General features: G+C 38.6%; 1 protein-coding gene across 2 annotated transcripts in view; it reads right to left on the reverse strand.

Moving 5' to 3' along the window:
• SUPT3H (SPT3 homolog, SAGA and STAGA complex component) overlaps positions 1–21,729 on the reverse strand; it is a 535,592-nt gene that overhangs the window by 90,934 nt on the left and 422,929 nt on the right. For both annotated transcript variants that reach the window (XM_040473676.1, XM_040473678.1), the window contains exons 7-10: positions 14,768–14,843; positions 9,511–9,623; positions 7,890–7,997; positions 4,165–4,332 (exon numbers count right to left, since the gene is read on the reverse strand). In XM_040473676.1, coding sequence (XP_040329610.1) covers positions 4,165–4,332; positions 7,890–7,997; positions 9,511–9,623; positions 14,768–14,843 — 465 coding nt within the window. The remainder of the gene's footprint in view (positions 1–4,164; positions 4,333–7,889; positions 7,998–9,510; positions 9,624–14,767; positions 14,844–21,729) is intronic.

The raw sequence follows: 21,729 nt of genomic DNA on the forward strand, positions 1-21,729 counted from the left end.
AGAGAGAACGGTTAAACAGGTACCTGTGGAACAATATCAAAGTAACTATCAAATATGTACCTGGAGTCTCAGAAGTAGAGGAGAGACAGTGAATTGAAGCATAAAAAAATATCTGAAGAAGTAACTGCTGAAAATTCCCCCCAAATACTTAAAGGCATAAACCAATAATCAAGAAGCTCAGTGAACCCTAAGCAGGATAAATACAAAGAAAACCATGTTTGTAGATATCACGGTCAAACTGCTGAAAACTAAAAATAAACATATAATCCCAAAACCATCCAGAGAAACAGAACACATTACAAACACAGAAACAATAATACAAACTACTGACATATGATTGAAACAATGGATGCCAGAAAATAGTGGAATGATATCATTAAAGTAGTGAAATAAAATTGCCAACCCAGAATTCTATATCCAGTGAAAATATCTTCTAGAAATGAAAGAAAAGATATTTTCAGAAATATGAAAACTAAGAGAAACCATCACCAGCTAAACTGCACTGTAACAAATGCTAAAATAAAATTTAGTAGAACAAAAGAGGAAAATAATACCATAAGGAAATCTGAACATAAAAAAATAGTAAATGTTAAATGGAAATGGCAAATGTTAAAGTCTATTTTTTCTCTTAGTTTCATTAAAATACATTTGATTATTTAAGGTAAAAATAGTATTATGGTTTATAACATAAGAAGATGTAAGATGTATCACAACTATAGCGTAATGGACAAGAGTAAAGTACATGTGTCTTACAAATATGAGTCTCATATTTTATGTAAGCAGTACAATAACTCCAAGTACACTGAAAATTTAAGGATATATTGTAATCCTTAGCATAACCACTGAAAAAATAATGCAAAGAGGTATCACTAAGAAACCAGTAGATAAACTGAATTTCTTAAAGAGCACAGAACCCAAAATAAGAAAGAAAAACTGAGAAACAAAAACAGAACAAGCAGAAAACAAATACCAAAATAGTTGACCTATATCGGATCATGTCAATAAATACACTGAATATCAGGGAATTAAAGACTATAATTAAAAGATATACTTTAGAAAGGAAAAAGAAGCAAGACCCAACTATTTGGTGTCTACAAGAGATGTGCTTTAAATATTAAAGGCACAGATACACTGAAAGAAAACTGACAGAAAAACATATCAATGTAAACAGTACAAGAAGGCTGGAATGGCTATAGTAATCAGATAAAATAGAACTCAGAGTGAATAATATTACCAGTGCTAAAAGGAAGATTTCATAAAGATACAGAGGTACGCCATCATCATGGATTATATGAGTTGGTACTGTTAAGACATTCATAACCCGAAGCTGATGGAAGTATTCAATCTGATCCCTTTCAAACCCCCACTAGGCTTTTTTGTCTTTAAAAAAATTTTTTTTTCAACGTTTATTTATTTTTGGCACAGAGAGACAGAGCATGAACGGAGGAGGGGCAGAGTGAGAGGGAGACACAGAATCGGAAACAGGCTCCAGGCTCTGAGCCATCAGCCCAGAGCCTGACGCGGGGCTCGAACTCACAGACCATGAGATCGTGACCTGGCTGAAGTCGGACGCTTAACCGACTGCGCCACCCAGGCGCCCCAGGCTTTTTTGTCTTTTTCTTCCTCCCTTCCCCTCTTCCTCTTCCTTCCTTCCTTCCTTCCTTCCTTCCTTCCTTCCTTCCTTCCTTTCCTTATTCCTTCCTTTAGGTAGACACTAAGATGTTGATCCTAAAATTTATATAGAAATGCAAAGGACACAGCATGTCCATAAAATTATGGCTGAAAGATAAAGTTTGAGGTCTCATACTACCCGTTATAAGACCTACCATAAAGCTACAGTAATCAAAGCAAATGGTATCAACAAAATAACTGACAAATCAGTCAATGAAACAAATGAAATTCCAGAAATAAAGACTAGATATGTGGTCATTTGATTATTTCTTTCTTTATTTTTATTTGAGAGAGAGAGAGGGAGGTGAGAGAGAGAAAGAGCGTGAGCAGGGTGCAAGGACAGGGAGAGAGAGGAACTTAAGCAGGCTCCACACTCAGCACACATCCTGACATGGGCTTGATCCCACAACCTGGGGTCATGATCTGAGCTGAAATCAAGAGTTGGATGCTCAACTGAGCCACCCAGGTGTCAATGGTCATTTGATTTTCAGCGAAGCCACCAAAGCAATCTAATGGAAGAAAAGAGTCCTCAACAAAAAGTTTGGCAATAACCGGATATCCATATGTAAAAAAGTGAATTTGACCTCCAGTCATATAATACACAAAAGTTAATCTGATGATGATGAAATTGAAATGAAAGTGATACAGCTTTCAGAGGAAAACACTTATCACCATGACTTGAGAGTAGTCAAAGGTTTCTTAGGATACAGAGAGCAATAAACGTGTGAGAAAACTGGATGAACGAGACTTCATCAGAAGTTCAAAACGTCTGCTCATCAATATATACCATTAAGACAATGAATCGGTAAGGCATGAACTAAGAAAAAACATGTAGAAAAAACATTTGACATAGGATTATTACATAGGATATATATAAAGAACCCCTACAGATTGGTGATAAAAGACAATCTTCCCTCAAAATACTGTAGAAAAGATTTGAAGAGACTTTTCCCTTAGGAAGATACATGAATGGCCAGTCAGCACTTGAAAAAATGCTTAACATCATTTGTCATCAGGGAAGTGCTAACTCAAAGTAAAATGAGTCACTGTTGAATATCCATTAGAATGGTTAAAAATAAAAACAATGATAACACCAAATGCTGATGAACATGTGAGGCATATACTGCAGGTGTAAGTATAAAATGATACAAATATTTTGGGAAAAGAAAGTCGTGGAGTTTCTTTCTTTCTTTTTTTAATATTTATTTTGAGAGAGAGCGAGAGAGTAGAGGAGGGACAGAGAGAGAGGGAGAGGGAGAGAGAGAATCCCAAGCAGGATCTGGCTGTCAGTGGGGCTCAAACCCACAAACCATGAGACCATCACCTGAACCGGAATGAAGGGTTGGATGCTTAACTGACTGAGCCACCCAGACGCCCCATTCTTAGAGTTTCTTTGAACACTGAACACATACATATTCTATGGCCTAGTACTTTAATTCCTAGCTATTTACCCAAGAGAAATAAAGGTATTTGCCCATAAAGACTTTCACGATAAAGCTCACAACAGGTTTATTTAGAATACCTCAATAACTGGAAACAGCCTAGGTATCCACCATAATCAGAATAAATATATTGATATATTCACACAAGGGCATATTACTCAATAATAAAGAGGAATAAATTACACTTATACGGAAAAACAAACTTCAAAAATATCTTGAGTGAAAGACATTTCACTCAAAAGAGTTTACATCCTACATTTTTCTTATATGATGTTCTAGAACAGAAAAAACTGAGCTAGTATGAAAAAAATCAGGACAATGACTGCCTTTCTAAGGATAGTGGCTGGTATTGACTGGGAAGAGGCATGCAGGAACTTTCTGAACTGATGATAATGTTTTACATCTTTGAGAGGGATTTACAAAACAACAGGTTACACATTTGCCCACATTCGTCAAAGGGTATACTTAAGAATTGAGTGGTTCACTGTGTGCTAAGTTTTACCTTAAAAAAAAAAAAGAACCACAAAAAAATGTTACATAATGAAGTGTTAAGCCATGAGGTGTACTAATGTCTGTAGCTTACTTGGCATTGTAGCTAAAAAAAAAAAAAAAAAAAGATGAACTGACAGATGAACAAAGGAACAATTAGATGCATAGATATAATAAAAGTCAATATGTAGATAATACCGTAAGTATGGTAAAATGTTCACTGTAGAATCTAGATGGCAGATACATGGTGTTAACTCTACAATTCTCTTAATATTTTTGTTACGTTTGAAAATTTTTCTAATAAAATATTAGAAAGAAATCGTTATCTTGCTTTATCCAGAAGAAATCTGTTACGAAAGTTTCAGTAGAAGTCATTAAGTATGGTCAAGCATAAATTGGTTGTTTCTAAAAATCTGAATGATGAGCAAAACAGAGCACATTTTCCAGATCTCTGAAACAAACTCAACAAGCCTTTCTCCGCTCTGCATCAGAAAAACAAAACAAAACAAAACAAAACAAAACAAAACAAAAAAAAGGAAAAAGAAAAAAAATTATCACTGACCTTTTTTCTTTTCCTTTGCTTGGTTTTAGTCAAGTCTTGTCCAGCACTCCCATTCCCAAGGGATCCTGCTGTGGTTTTCCCTGAGTGCTGTGACCCAGATGATGGGGCTGTTGGTGTGGGAGGAGGTGTGGTCTCAGGAGATTCTGGGTAGGACTTCATGTTAGACCCCTGCCCAAAGAGATTTATTTGGTTTTGAAATCAAGTGACCAGGACTTCTACTGACATTCAATTTGGTTGAATACCTCCTGAATTCAATACTTCTTGAGGTTTACAAATATCAAAACACAAGGTATGATCATCTAGTGCACAGAAATGGTGCCCTGTCTTGCCCCTGAGAGTCTAAATAGTCTAAATTTTTAATCTGTCTGATCAGCTTAATCTTAATCTGTCTACTACAGCTTCTGAAATTTCTGTTGATTCGGTCAGATAGAGAGATTTCTACTTGGAGGTTCTGTCAGCATGTCAGACTTACATGTCTCAAAAGGCACCTCTGAAGTCCCCCCCAAACCGGACGCTGTCCAGACATGATTTGTATCAGTGTGACCAGCCTTCTACCAGTGACTCAAACTCAGTGCCTGAGGGTCACTGTAGATACCTCTAGCTCCTTCCATTCCTAGTTCCTTCCTTCTTTCATAATTATCCCTCATTTCTATCTGGTTTCTTTGGCCATGACTGCAGGTCTGTTCTCTCTTCCATGTGGAAGTGCTTCAAATGTTTGAGGACTGTCACTTTGCATAGCCTCTTTTCTTTTATAGGTCAAATTAGCTCACATTCCTTCAACCACTTATTTCAGGTTCTTTCACCCTCTAATAACTCTCCTTTAGATATCCTCTACTGTGTCAATGTCCTTCCTATTGGATGGTACCTAAACACTGAAACTAAACACAAAAATTTCTTTATCAGTAACATCACAATATTAGCTCCTAAGAAATGTACAGGCCAATAAAAGCCTAGAAGTTTTTTTTTTTCCAGATATGGTATTATTAGTCCACATTTTCTTTATCCCACCACCTATACTAGCCATACTATCTGCTGGCCTACACTTCTCCATATTTAAAAAATTAAGCTAAACTTTGTAAAATGTTTGGCTGAAATGCATGCATCGGTTTCAGAAATATTTCTTTGATTTGGCTGCCTAGGAACATTACCAAACAAGAAAGAATAAGGCTAATTTGGTATGAGTTGTTCTTAGGAAAAACAAGGTAACTCTTAGAGATCTCTGCTTGCTTGCATAAACCATATGTTAGGGAAAAAAAACCTTAAAAATTAACTTCAATTCATATTAAAGATGCTAATCTGAGAACCCAAGCATAACTAGTTTGGTTCCTTATATGCCTAGTGTTCAAGAATGTCAGTCATTAAAATAGAATGTATTATGTATTCACTCCATACCTTGAGAGCTTGATTCCAATCCAAAGCACGTAGCACCTCCATTTGGATCTTCCTAAAACACCCATTTGAACTCGTCACCCTTTAGGAGCCAAGAAGCCTTCAACTCTTCCTTAACTCTAAGAGCCTAAGGCTTAATTTTCTAATCAGACCTCCTCCTCTTCCTCAATGAATCTTTTGCTTGAATATTTTAATCAGCTTTGTTTTTCCCTTCTACAATTATACCTATGCTGCCTCTGAGGCCTAGAATATTCTCCCCAGTTTTACCATCTTGTCAAAGTCCTATCTTCCCTCAACACCAGCTTCCTCTCTGAAGTCTTCTCTACAGTCAGGGATTGTTTCTACCTCCATGCTTCCTGTCTTTGGCACTCATTTGGAAATTAGCATATGCAATCTCAAATTGTCTGTTTGCTTGTTCTTCATTTCCTTGTTTGTTTTACAGAACACAGATCATACCAGTCTTTGGGGTTCCCCTTTGTACCCAATTTGTTAAAAAGCCCTTTAAAGCAGGCCCTTGATGTTGGTTGCTCGTTTGTAACACTGATGAGGAAGAATCCTACTTTAGAGTGGCCATTCTCTGTGTTTTGTCAGGTAATAAAGGGCAGGAAGATTTCCAGTCCCTCTGAATGTTCATTTTGACCACCAGTCACACAGGAGGAGGGGTGTCTGGATGGCCAGGGAAACGCTTGAGGCTTTGCTAACATATTTAGTCAGGATGCTTTCCGACACTCACGCTCCCACCTCCCAGAGAGCCCGGGAAACCGAGCACACACAGGCCATTTTTCTTAACTACTGGGTAGCTGGGAGCAGCAGCTGTGGTTGCTGAGCGGTTGCCCAGGGCAGCTTGGCCACCCTGGAGAACCAAGAAAGAAGGGAAATAAAGAGTTTTCCTAGCCATGCAAGCAATCCCTTGAATGTTAAGGGAAAACTAGGCTTGTTATGTTCACTGTAAATTTCTTCAATTAGAAATGTTACAACAAATTTGTCTGATGTTAATGAAAAGCATACTTATACACATATTCATAAAGTGAACGTGTACCAAAGATATTTTTAAAGGGTGTTCTTTGACATCGTAATTTGGGTTTGTAACGTAAAGAAAACAAAGTGTTTAATCAACTGAGTAAGCTTTAGGGACTTTTAAAGTATGATGACTGATAATGATGTATGATCTTTTCTAAGGAAAAAAAAAAAGGATTTGTAATGGGCAAAAACACTTTAATTTCTACTTGGATTCCAAGCCAATCTGATCCTCCAAGGGGAATAAAAAGATGTCAATCTTCTGACAGATAATAAGATATATAGGCATATATATTTATATATTTTCTAAGCATCCAAGAGCAGAGATGCTTAAACTTGGGGTCCGTAGGGTTCACAGATCCCTTAGATCCACAGAATGGTTTCAGAGGGTCTTTGAACACCCTGAACTGTATACAAAATTTGTGACTATGTTTATGGGGACAGGGTTTATAGTTTTTGCCAAATTCTCAAAGGGGCTTAGCCATTTTCAGGTTATGTATTTCACCCAACTTGATCCAAAGCTCACTTCACAACTATACATGTAGATGTTAACCTAACCTCCTTGCTGCCTTCTATCCGGTTATTAGATTGAATTATATGAAATTGCTGTTTGTGCTAGTAAAAAAAAGTTACATATTAGCAAATTCATTCAATAGATAATACCACATTTCTGGTTTGCAGGTATATGCTGCTTACAGAGAATCTTCATAATAAGAATGGTACACAGTTATTGCACAATGTCTTAAAGTCTGGCAAGATTTTATAGTCCCCTAAGTGGGGGTCCCAGCCACATAAACTGGATATGAAAGGATGTGATCCTCACATGACAAGGGCCAATCTGAACACAGAGAATAAGTGGAGCCATGCTTCTTTAAATCATGTTTAGAGCTGGATCAATAACTGGGAAGTAAAATTATCAATAAACATTGGGAATTATTAGGACATGAATAATAGTGATCGTCTCATTTCTGAGGCGCAAAGAAATAAAGAACTATTCTTAACATTGTTCAAAGGCCCAAACCGGTTGTTCACCTCCCATGGAAACGAGGTGAGGTCTACAACTATCCCTCTTTCACTGCAGGGCTAGGGAAGCTAGATAAGGCAAGAAAAAGGTGAGCAAATAATTGTATTAAGTGGCTTGTTAGGGCCTGGAACATAGTAGGAACTCAGAAAATCTCTGTTTGAAAGTTGAGTGTGTTCGGATTCCTGACTGAAGGCTATACATTCCTACATTGTCTTTTTCAAAGAATTACTACCGTAAACACCAGGCATGAGAAAAACCCACAGATGTGTCAAAGACAGATTTTTTTGCTACTCACCTCAGCAGAGTTGTGATACTGAATGAAGGTTGCAGAAATGGCATGGCTGAAGGGGTCTCCTGCCTTGGTTACCATGTCCTGCCTCACAAGAAGAGCCAGGTCCACTAACTAGATCAGAGTAATGAAAAGAAGTCACATCACTGGAAAGAACGACCAATGTCAATGCAGTGGCAAAACTAAAAACAATCCATTTCAAATGTTACTGATCATACGGTGAGCCTAAAAATCTGTATTGTGCACATGAGCATATGCTTTCATTGACTGGAAAATGGACCCATCCATGAATAGAAATACCATAAGAAACTCTTAAAAACTGATAATAAACTGAGGGTTGATGGTGGGTGGGAGGGAGGGGAAGGTGGGTGATGGGCATTGAGGAGGGCGCCTGTTTGGATGAGCACTGGGTGTTGTATGGAAACCAATTGACGATAAATTTCATATTAGAAAAATGAAATGAATAAACTGGTTAGATATGCTATATTCTAAACTGTGCTTTTATTCTATCAAGAGTACGGATGATTTTTATCCAGTAAAACATAAATGCAATTTAATGCAGCAGGCCGAATTTATTGAATAAACATGTGCTATTGAAAAAAAAAAAAGAAACAATATATTCTGACTTTCTAGGGGAGTAGTTCTCAGATTGTATTTAAAAAATTTTTTTTTTCAACGTTTATTTATTTTTGGGACAGAGAGAGACAGAGCATGAACAGGGGAGGGGCAGAGAGAGAGGGAGACACAGAATCAGAAACAGGCTCCAGGCTCTGAACCATCAGCCCAGAGCCCGACGCGGGGCTCGAACTCACGGACCGCGAGATCGTGACCTGGCCGAAGTCGGACACCTAACCGACTGCGCCACCCAGGCGCCCCTCAGATTGTATTTAATAATCACTAGGGGAAGCATTTTAAAATAGAGATTTCTGGGCTCTAGATACCGAGATTTGAATTTGGTTACGTTTTGTTTTCTTGTATTAGTTTCTTTTATTTTTTAAAGTTTATTTATTTATTTTGACAGATTGAAGAGGAGCAGAAAGAGAGGAAGACAGAGAGAATTCCAAGCAAGCTCTGCACTGTCAGCACAGAGCCCGACGTGGCGCTCCATCTCACGAACCATGAGATCATGACCTGAGCCGAAATCGAGAGTTGGATGCTTCGACTGAGCCTCCAGGGCGCCCCTCTGGGTTAACATTTTAAACAAGCAGCCAAGAGAGGCTGATGCTTGTGGTCAAAGGACCATGCTTTGATTCTGGACTCAGGTTTTGGTAAGCACTCAGTAGACTGTACATAACTAGAAAGGTATTTCTCAAAGCTCAAAAATAATCTCTAAACAAGGTAGATGTGTCCTTAGAATTCAAGGTTGAGAAAAAGTATGCAGGGATACACAACTTCGGGTTAGGATCAAGTTGTAACAAACAGCCACTTTTACCCTAACACCCACCAGAGTTGAGGATACAGAGAAACATAACTGAAGGAAATTTCATAAAATGGCAAGATTGCCATAGGATACAACTCATGGCTGTTCTCATTCCTGGAAGAGTAGCGGTAGAGGACCTGATCATGGACAGGGATTAGGAGAAAGCAGTCATGAATGGCCTGCTAGGCCAGATATTATAATTCTTACCTGTGCCACAGTTTCATATGCTAAATATGCTAAAATTTCCATAGCGACAACATTGGGTTTTATCTCCATACTGCTGCAGTCCAACCAGTCTCGAAATTTGGAGGCTTTTTTGGCTAGCCATCAAAAAAATAAATATCGAAAATTTAATTTTTAAAGTGTTTTAATACTTCATGTTACCATCACAAAATGGAAATTACATTTGAAAAATAATGCATCTAAAACGCTATGTTTTCGAAGCCCTAATGATAGTGTCGAGATATTCAAGCCCCGAGAAATTCCTCATGCATTTGGGTCTTTGCATTTTGTATCCGTGCTACATAACACAGTACACGAGATGACTTAATGTTCAGACCTTCTCACAGTGTCAGAATAAGTCACCGTTGGCCATAGCTCATGTATTAACAATAGTCAAAGGGGTCGCTTGATTGTAACTTTAATTTATGCTTGTGGAAAGAAATTCCTGCAAGAAAGAACCTGTGATTAAAAAAAAAAAACGGGAACATATAGAAATTGTATTTGCGATACATTTCAAAATGTGTCTATTACTGGAACAGGCTCAAAGTCACAAATTCAGAATAAAATAGAAAAAAGTTTATGCCTGCAGACGTCCAAATTCTTAAGCCTGACTTTCCGAACCTCCAGACTGATTTCAGCCTGTCTTTATACCAGTGCCTACTGAAATGCCACCTGGCCTTGAGTCAACCCTCTCTCTGTTCACCCCGGCTCCTTTCCCTCTGTGGAATGGCATCCCGCCTCTCTTCTTCACTCACACGGATCCTGCCTGCACCGTGTACTTCCCCACACAGTCATTTACTGAACACTTATATCATCAGATACCCTTTCATGTCCGCTTATCATTTCTGAAACCGTATCAGGAGATTTTCTGCAGGCAAACACCACGCATCAGGTCTCTCTCTCTCTGCATCCCTAACGGTACCAAGCGCATGAGGAACCTTCCGGTAAAGATCTCTAAACTGCCACAGTCCGAGGCAGAGTCTAACCTGACATAGGGCCTTTATTAGATATTACTAATTTAACCAGTAATCAACAGGGAAGAGAGTGATGGTAAAGAAATCTGTGCCGATTATTCTTTTGGTTAATCTGGTCCCACAGGTCTATTAAAACCCTTAACGGTCACTCAAAGCATGATGTTTGGATCCTTACAGATACAGGCTTCATGAATTCCACATACAGAAGAGTTTTCTTGTAAATAAATCACAGAAGACATGAAGTCTTGCTATCAAAGCGTATATCCAAAGCTGTCAACTGTGGCAGAATTATGATAATCCCCTCAAAACTATCTCCCCAAAGTAACCAATCTTCCACCTACTCTCTGACATGCAACATTCCATCTAACTAGCGAGCTGCAATAGCTCCCAAACACTTGTGTAACATCTGTGGAATACTTCTGAAGTTCAAGTTAACAGGCAGCAATTTGGCAAAACCAATAAAAGGTACCATATTCACTTCTCCCTTTGACAGGTTGTTAGGAACACAGAAACAGGTATTTTGTGACTATGCTCTAACCGATTTAAGAGAGGGAAGGGATAATTCCCAGTATTCCATCAGATCCGTCCACCCAAGCAACAGAATTGGTGGCTTCCTCACTAGATTTTAAGCTCTGAGAATGTAGGGATAAGGACCATGTGTCCACCCTGTATCCCCAGCACCTAGAATACGAATAGTGCCTGGCATCAGCAGACTCAAAATAAATATTTCTAGATAAAAACTGAATGAACAAATGAATGAAAGATGATACTTCTTTAAAGGGTAGGGTCCCGGGGCGCCCGACTTCAGCCAGGTCACGATCTCGCGGTCCGTGAGTTCGAGCCCCGCGTCAGGCTCTGGGCTGATGGCTCGGAGCCTGGAGCCTGTTTCCGATTCTGTGTCTCCCTCTCTCTCTGCCCCTCCCCCGTTCATGCTCTGTCTCTCTCTGTCCCAAAAATAAATAAAAACGTTGAAAAAAAAAAATTAAAAAAAAAAAAAAAAAAAAAGGGTAGGGTCTCAACTTTTCCATGTCCAAAAGGTGCACAGAGGTCCCATAAAACCACTGTGGGTTACTGCTATTCCAACAACAGGTGAAGATTCCCGGAGAGAATTCCCTCCCTGAAGGATGGCTTCAGCGACAGACCTTCCCAGGGTATTGCTGGGAAATACCAGCAAAAGAGGCACAGATACCCCCAGTCATGACAGTTTTTTTCCATCGAGAGGTGGGGGGCACCAGAATGAATGAGTTCCTTCACCTTTACTCCTCTTCTCAATGTATCAGGAGAAAGGGTAATCATGGAAATTGAGCAACACTTGCAACAGAATCCTGAACAAAGGTCAGAAGTTCCTAGGATTATCAGTCTTCTGTGCTGGAATTAAAATAACTTCATACGGGGAATTTAAGATTAGTTAATTCTCGTACACATTTTTGTCTTTCTCATCATCGATCACTAGAAAAATTCAAGTTTCTCTCAATATCCCATTCTTGCATCCCTGCATACTATCTCCTTATTTCTACCCCAACCATCTCCCAGTCTTGCCATTCTGATCCCTCCCTTAGTGACCCCTCTAATGCTCATTGCACTCTGAAGAAGTTCTTCTGCGACTTCAATCTCTTCAAAGTTACTGCTACTTGGATTAATTGAAAATAATCCTCCTCAGAAGGCCTGGTCCTCCCTGGAATCTTCTGTAGTAGAGATTCCTTCTTTCTTTCCTCCTATACATATATACTGATCAGCCATAGACTGCCAGCCTCTTAATTTCCCCATATACCAGAGCACTGGGAGGTCAGACCTTCATTCTCTTAGTTTCTCCGACAGGGAAAACACAGGACAAGTGGACAGAGACTTCTTACCAACAACAGAGGCTAAAAGACAATGCTATCCTGTTTTAACAAATAACTACTAGCCCACAATTTCCTACCCGACTAAACTACCACTTAAGTATGAGGGCAAAATAAAGCATTTTTAAGACAAAAATGAGTGCTTTAAGCTCTCACAGAGCCTTGGGAAAAACAAAATTAGGCTGAGAAGGAATGTTTACTAATGATCAACTTAAAAAATTTAAGTCCAGGATGCATATTAAAAAATTAAGGATAGCAACTAGGATAATAGAAAGAGAATATACACTATACAAACTGTTTGAGGAAACATGGAGTGAAGAAAATCTAATTAATCTGACAGAACAATGAAAAGGAGAAGGAAAAGCAAAATCAAAAAGTAAACTTAAAGCACAAAGACAGCATATATAAACCCAACAGTATAAGTAATTAAACACACATACGTTAAAATCATCAATTAAAATACAAGGAGATTCTCAGATTGACTAAAAAGAAAATCTACGTATTTGTTTACAAAATTCATATATGAAACAAAAGGTTGAAAGGAAAGGCTTGCAAAAAGATTTATCAATTTATAACTAAATTTAAGCTTTGTGAACTACCGTTCATATCAGATGTTAAGACTTTAAGGGAAATGACTGTCTAACTTACATAAATATAAAAACCAAAGTGTTGGTGAATTTGATCAGTATCCCAATTCTGCAACTTACCTTCAGCCTAAAAAGTTATACTTGTTAATTTAAAAATGCATCCGTAGTCCCAATCAGTGAGTGCCAAGATCAAATATTTAAGAAGACACATACGGCTGGATCACAATTCCTTTATCCTGGTAATTTATCAGAAGGGTAGAAATGAAAAAAGCCTACCATTCTGACCAGTGTGGGTATTAGTTCTAAATGTGCCGACCCACCTGGACTAAGCATTCCCAACCACAGCACTCTGGCATATAAAACAGAGTCTTCCACTAAGGTTTCATAATGAAGCACCTATGGGCATCATATGAAGAAATATTTTTAAATGCCCAAATCCATCTTCTTTAAAAAAATTAAGCATAATATTATGTCTAAGCTATAAGTAGATTCTACAGAAAGGGAAAATATTCATTATTACTGAGTTACAAACAAAAAACTGAGTTGTTAAAAGTCCGATTTCCAAACATAAGATGTATTAGGACGCTCCGGTGGCTATCTGTTTTAGCGTGAAATAGCACGTCTGTTCCTTTAAGTGAATTAAATTTAAAATACGATTTTAAAAAATAGTTCAATAGCACTAAACGTTACTTTATAAACTGGAGATTTACACTTATAAAAGACTTGAATGCCATTTTTAAACCTAAAAATTACAATACAAAAACCTCTCATTTGCTGAAATTGCCATGATCTGAAGTGTCATTTACTTAATGCTTCACAGATGTAGGATGCCAAACCGTTAGTCAGACTGCAAAGTATATTTAGTTAGGACAAAAAAGCTCCCAAAACATGTTTCCCTATATTTTACTGACATTTACATGGGACACTGTTGGAAATGTGTCATTTATTTGTACTTGATGATCTAGAAATGAAGCTCTCATTTGCTTTTTTCCAATCAAATGCATTGTTATTATGACCACAGAACAGTTTTTCCATTTAAAGACACCATTGTGTCTATGATCCCTCAGACCAGGGTCATGTGCTATTCTGTCAGATTTTTAACCGGACTTTTCATCACACTTGCTCTTTGACCTTTCCCCCGAGAGTCTTAGTCATGGAACTGTTGTGGTGAGGAGGTCTGCTGCACAATTGAGCCCGCTATGTATCACAAGCCTTTCTGTACTTTTAGTAAGCTTGTGTGCAATGACGGGACAGTACTTAATTTATCACTAGGTTATTAGTGTTACAAGAGCATGGACTAATGAATTTGGCTCACACTGAATGCCTGTTACAGCAGGGGGTTACACACAAAAATGGAAGAGACTATTGATACGTTCCTTTGGGGTAATAAGAGTATGCATAAATAAATGGAAAGCCTGGTCTTTATTAATATTGGGGGCTCTTAAATGTCATGACTGTGCTACTCCAGTCCATTGTGGGTCAAGTACAATCAGCAATACTAGTGTAAATACGACTAAGAAACGGGAAAAGAAATTAAAGTGGGAACGTTAAAGAAAATGGAATTTGTCTGACTAAAAGTAATGTGAATAATTAACATGGCTCTCTGTATGTTACCAGCACCCTTTAAAACCTCTTAAGACTATTAATTACAAAATAGTAGAGTGGGGTAAAATCTTTTATAGACTCCCCTACAATGCAGGGGTTGTTTCTGTAATAGTTATAACTATGCATATATTAAATTCACCAATTTCTAAGGAACGGAGATTGCGTCATACTTTAGTGTATCTGTAACACATAATCTCTTAAACATATAATGAAGCAAAATTAAACATTTACTTACAGAAACTTAATTGTCGACTTTCACAGAATTCTGCATATTGAGCTGAATCCATAATTCGAGTTTGCCTTTCTGCTCTCTAACAGATAAAGAGACACACAAACAATGTTTCAGGGCAAGTAGACCACTGTCTATGTTTTCTTGGCAAAAACGCAGAAATGAAATTCCATTTTTCTTTCTTGACTTTAAGTAAACAGTTTAGTACTACCATAAATATCATGATACATAAAATTATGTTAAGTTAACTGTAGTTTTGAAGCTTGTGTCTTTTGGAAGTTTAAAATACCATTTTCTTCTCCTCTGTTATTGTCATTATAGCCGAAGGAAAAAACCCTAAAAGAATCTTACTTCTTAGATTGTGTACTTCTACATTTTCTTAATCACCATCCATCTAAGGAAAAACTGTGAGAAGATGATAACAAATCAAACAGAAAAACTGTTAATCATTATTGCCCAACTATTGCCATAGAGCTGGGGATTTGCAATGTTAAAATTGGAGTCAATGAATGGAATCCATATAGTTTCCCTCAGAACACAGAGCCAGAGCTAACAAATCCATATTTTAAACTGCAAAGAAAATAAAGAAAAAGGTAAACACAACACAAAACCTTTAATCTGAGTCCAGGTATGATTCACAGTTTGGTAGAGTTTCATTCGTGGGTTTTTGATTCAGTATAGCAGATGTTTGCTGCTTCATTGTCCCACAAGAGGTAGGATAATTATAATTCACCCATAGTTCGGTGGGAAAGAATATGACCGCTTCCGCTTCCTTGGCAAGGGAAGCATTTTGAAATGAGACAGGCTGGTACTTCTTGGAATGAGATTCTGGCCAGTAAAGGAAAAAAATTCCCTGAGATTTTAATTTTTTTCTGCTTTGGAAGGGCTCTCAGCAAGTTTTCTTTATCACAGTTGGGAGTACATAAGTACCACTGCTAACGTCTGGATGTTTTTATATATTTTTTTTAAACTGAAATTATTGTTTTTTCATTTTGTTTGATTTGGGTAGTGGTCAACTGAATTCTGATGATGTATCTGTTGATGGGACGGATAATCGTGTACTAATGCTGCTCCATGCAGAAAAGACAGATGGGGTGGTGGGAGTTAAGGTAAAATTCACCAGCTCCTGTGGTTCTAAGACCACTGACTTTTTCCCCCCTTGCTTCTCTTTTTCTTTTCTTTCCCTCTCTTCTTTCCTTCCTCATCTCTCCTGACCCCATACATACAAACACATATACGTGTTGACATAAACCCAGACTTCTTTATTTACCCTCGAGGTTCAAGTATCCTTTTTGAACGTGTATTAATAAATAGCATGCACACATTATGTACATTATGTGCAGTGCATATCTGAAACATTATGTTTCCTTAAGGATGTATTATTGGGTGAATTTTTCAATACTTAGAAGTATTTTTTGATATGTGAATGCATGATTTGGTTTTGTCCTTTTTAGGACATGTACCTGACACATGACTCAGTAAACGTGTGCTAATGGACAGTAGGAAATAAGGGAGAATTTTGAATATAAGGTGTTTATTAAAAAAAAGGTTCTAAGGCATAACGCTGTCAGTGTCTGACTATACATTTGTATTTCTACCTCCGAGAGAATTTCTGACCATGACAATTAAACAATGAAACCTCCGTGAAATGAACAAATGCTACCATTTTAGCCTACGATCAGGGCAAATGACCATCATCGCCATGATGTGGCTAGTCCTTGATTATCTACGCATTCCTGTATGTCTTCTCTGCTGCTCTCCAGCTAGGCAGCTTCATCCACCCAACACATGCTAAACAGAAAGGACTTAGATAAATAACGGAAAAAGAAAATTCCTAATGGGATTCTTAACACTAACTTTCCTTCCACCGAGCTGGACAAGCGAGATTTGGTTTCTCTATAGATGTTTGCGTGGTTGATCATTAAGCATCTGAATATGTATTCTTGGAAACGGAAGTTAGGAACACTCATCCTAAGGGGCTCAGGCTTCCAGGGTTGTGGGCTTTAATCAAGCCAGGCATTTGATGTAAGATCCCGAGCTACATTTAAAAGACACTGGAGGACTTCCAATTATTACAGCTAGCGTCGATTCCTTTCGGACACCTGATTCACGGTCTATTGTCTTTTTTTCATCAAGTATCTTAAGTTTGCTTTCAATTCCTCTAGCACTGAAGCTTTAGAGTCCCATGAAGCTGGCCCTTGGCCTTGAGCAGAAAGCCACCGACCAGGTGCCCAGCATACAGCACACGCTCAGGAAAGAGCAGCTGACTTAACAGCAAAGATGCACAGGCACTACAAAACCATGGCATCTCAGAGCTGGAGGATGACTTCAAGTTCACCTTGTTCAAACCCCCTCATCTTAAGATGAAGAGAGAAGGAAACTGAGGCTCAGAGAGAAGTGATTTGTCAAAGGTCATCAAGTTAGAACTGCAGGCCTGGACTGCCAATTCCGGAGCCAGCCTATTTTCATTATAAGAAGTTGTCTCCAACCTACAGTAATGGTGTTACTCCAATATTCTTCTTTGGAATCCTCTAAAGTCTATACATTCCCTTACTAACCCATATCATGTGGCCACCATTAGTAATGTGCTCAAAGTGCTCATGCCCAAATACAATTAAATAAGGTCCTGGGTCAGCAAAGAAGGCATAACCCGGGGATAATCAAGTGCAGAGTGTTCAAACTGTAATGAACCTGACAGTGCACAGGTGTGCTGCAAACACATCACAGGTGTGCAGACATCCTGTTTTCCCCTCAACCTTCTAAATGTGCAGGAGGCTGAGGCAGCAGAACCCCCAGGCCGGTATCTGGTTGTAAGCTGCCTTGTCCATTTACCACAGTGTGGCATAAAACGATCACTTTCCACGTGTGCCGTGACACGAAAGAGGGTGGGAAGCAGTTGTACTAAAACCAATGAATGTCCCTGAATGTTACGTGACACAGTGCATGTGTGCTATTCACAGAATGGTCAAGTGAGCTCAAAATGAAATCAGAGACACCGACTGGCAGTCCAGGATGCTGACGATGATTCAGATATGCTCATCACGCTAATTTTCGTCTACTCCTCTCTCTTCCCCATGAGTTATTTCAAATAAACTGAAAGAAAGGGACAAATGTGGCCTTATAAAAGGGCCCAAATCTCTCACATCTCATTATATTATCTCTGGTCTATACACTGTCACCTTAAAATCAGGAAAGGTGGTAAATATCTAACCCTCATAGACTCTGTGTTCTTTAAAGATAGTTAACTATGTTTTACTTCTCTAATCTCAGCATTGGTCAGTGCTTAGCTTGGATTTACCTGGATCCCAGTAAATGTCACTGGCTAGCTGCACGGGTGGGCAGGCAGATGGATGGATGGATGGAGGCAAAAGAAATCCATATAAATCCTTGTTGCCTGATCTAAAATCAGGAACTGTTAATATTTGTAATCAAGTTGTCCAAATTCCAGAGAGGGTAGGTGACTTTTTAAAGCCAAAGTCCCATAAAAAAAATCAAGACATTGGCCAACTTATTAAATAAGCTGGCTGCAATTTTCTGTAATGTTCTCATTCCACTTGCCCTTCTGCCTCTATTCAGATCACCCATTGCAATCCACGCTTTGAGTGCACACTGACAGTCCTCTTCTATTCCTGGTACCGTAGGGCATCTCCGGAAAAGATGCAAGAGGGAAAATCATAAGCCCTGTAGAACAGCGTGATCAGAAAAACAATGCTTATTCTGTACAGAGAGCAGCACAATAACCTTTAAATTAAACTGTTGTAAAAGCTCCATTTTTCAGTTGAGGATACTGAACTCTAGAGAGTAAAAAACAATCTTTTTTTTAGAGAAGTAAAAAAAAAAATAGCTTTTTAAGCACAGAGTTGATAAAGCTAGTAAGTAAAACTTGGGTCCTAGACATCCTCCTGTGAGGTATTATCACTGAACAATCATGGCAGGTTAATCACAGCTTTTATTCATCCTGGATATTCTCAAATTACACAATGTTCTCCTGATCTCAGACTGCCACATGGACGTAAGGTCATCTGTGGATTAGTCATGCTCTTGTATCTACAAGTCCAATTTGTTTTCTACTTATCTGTCAATTCTACCCAGTCCTTGGTTTATGGTACATACTAGAGGCTTTTTAAGAAATTAGACCTTACCAGTACTACAGTCTAGCAAAATATTCCCATAGAGGGGCATACAATGGAAAAATCGCTTTTGGAAGAATTATTCCTAACCTTTTCCAAGCACGCAACAAAATTCTAAAATTTCATTGGAATGGCTCTTTAAAAAGGTAAGAGAGCATAGTTACGCTAATCGTCATTCATTTCACTACCAAGAAGTTACAGCCTTTTCTGGCTATTGTAAAACAAACTCAGAAGGCAAAATTCCATGCCAGATGAACTCATTTTCTTGGGTCCTACCTAAATGAAAACAGGGAAGCAGATATCCCTACAGATGCAGTAGCCAGTATGGTTCGTTTGCTTGTTCACTACCTTAACAAAACAGGCTCCGAGTATACATTTGTTAATTTAAATTTTCAGTGAGGAGCTCTCATTTCAATGAACATGAAACTGCTTGTGCCCTGGAAAAATATTTTCAGCAGTGACGATCACCATTTTGCCCCTGTCTATACCAGTTTGAGGTATGAGGCTGGATTACTTACGCAGCACACAGTTTCATTTAAATTCTCCGCGTGCTTTCACTCAAGCACCCATAAAGGTTAGAGAAACTATGTGCTGGCATATCTCTTGGCGGCTTCTCAAGACACATGACATTTATCTTTCTCCAGCGACACAGAATCACAGAGCATAACTTTGAAACCAAGATGAAAGTTTATCTGCTCTCACTTCCACCTTGGATTTTTTAAAAAAATCTTAACTTTGATTACTCTTAGAAGTCTTACCATTGAAACGCAAAGGCCTTTCTGCATGGAAAAGGCGAAGTGCCAATAGCCACTACCAACTACCTCATGTTAAACAGGAATTGGTTGCTGAATTTGAAAACCGCAAATGGCACGGCGGGCAGTAGAATCCAGCAATGTGAAAACATGCAGCTTGTGGGATGTGTATGCGTGTTCATGTATGTTGTGATTCATCTGCAGAATGACATGAAGAGATCAGTAGACACCACAGAATGCTGAAGAAACTTAGATGCCATATCCCCCACTCACTCTAGATAGAGAAGCGGAGGTTCAGGAAGGTTAAAGGGTTTACCTGGATTGCTGCAGTCAACCGGGTACCCAGCTGAGTGCTCACTGGCCTCCCTGGATCAGTGTGTAATTCAGTGGATCCTCCTACCCAGGAGTCAAGCGAGTCTCCTTCAAACCACCTGGTAGATTTTCCTTACCTCTGCACCCAAGTGCAAAGCTCACCATTTTGGGCCTAGAGTACTGCAACTCATTCCTGGCTGGTTCCTCCCAAATATTTTAACTCTCCCAACCCATCTGGGTACAGCAACTATAAATAAAAACATGGAGAAAAGGCCTTGGCACATAGCAAGACCTTACCATAGTAGGCCCTCCTCTATCCCCACACCGCTTTCATGCTTCTGCCTCATAAACTCAAACAATGGCTCTCAGCAGATCACTCACTGCATCAAATTTAAGCTCAAATGCTGGGCTTCCAAATACAGCCACAATCTGGTTCATTCTTTATAGGCAGGCAATGTCCTCACTAAAACCTAACACCTTTGTGGTACTCAGGTCACCCTTTGTCACATCCGCCATGTTGCTGTCCCGTGCACCTCCGCCATGACTGTGCTGTCCATCTCCCCCCTCTTCCACAGGGCATTTAGCTCCTTCCCCTTCCGCGTGGGCACCACCTTCCCTAGGAAGTTTTCCCAAAAGCTCCCAGGTCACACTGATCTCTCTCCTGGAACATTTGTTCTTCTAGACAGTATTACAACCCTGCACTTTCTATGTGTTCTACTTTTGTTTCCCCTCAAAGGTTGTAGCTGCGAGAACGTATTTATTATTCACTGAGAAAAGCAAGCTGAAAACTGAATTGCACGTATCTTGATCCCGTTTATGATTAAAACACACACACGTGTGCAAACGTCTGGAAGCACATACATTATATTTTCGTAGTATTTATCCCTGGGGGTAGCATTGCCGGTAAGTTTTACTTTTTCAGTCACGCATTTCAGTATTGTTTTAACTTTTCCTTAGGTGAATTACAGTAAGAAAAAACATTTTTAAAAACGAAGAGAATTTACATGTAAAGAAATTCCTCTTGAGTTAACTTTGCTTGGCCTACTGGAGGTCATGAAGTAAATGTCCACACACACAAAAATAATCAAAGCAGTTATTCAAGAGGCAGAAAATCACAGAGAAACAGCATAAGTTTGGATATATGTTCTCACAGAGTGAGTGTGAGCAAGAGGGAGAAAGGAGAATGTTACTGAATTAATTAGGGAGCCAACTCAAAATCCTGATTGTCTCTGAATTATACAACTGAATACAAATACAATGTATTTTCTATTTCATAGCCTGAAAAATGAAATTTTCCATTGGTGCTAACTTGTTCTTCCTGCATGATTTTCATAATACATCAATTTTGTGTGCCTAAGGTATTAAGAATATATTACAATAATCACGAGAAGTTTCTTAAAGAAGTAGCTATAGACTTAGGAGAACGTTCAAGGGACTTAAAAGGGATTTTGAGCTAAAAATAAGTGAGTAATTCCCAGTGAGTACAAAGCATCAGTGATTGAGAAATGCACAAAAGGATATTTGTGACAGTAGTTCATAATAGAGTTGTTTCAAAATATTGAATTTTTAGGAGCGTTTATACTGTATGGGTCTAGATACATTAATTAATGTGACTATAGTTTTTTCTTTTCCGTATATTCTAAACTATCAAGAATGAGCATGAATTGGTTATAAGGAAAATACAGTTGTTATTTAAATAGTGCTTTTAAAATCGGTTGAATGTTTACAATTTTTAAATCTGAATTTATTAAGCTAGTAGTGAGGAAAATTACAC

The sequence above is a fragment of the Herpailurus yagouaroundi genome, unplaced genomic scaffold (genome assembly GCF_014898765.1).
Source record: "Herpailurus yagouaroundi ecotype Mexico unplaced genomic scaffold, PumYag 139, whole genome shotgun sequence".
NCBI classification, from domain to species: domain Eukaryota; kingdom Metazoa; phylum Chordata; class Mammalia; order Carnivora; family Felidae; genus Herpailurus; species Herpailurus yagouaroundi.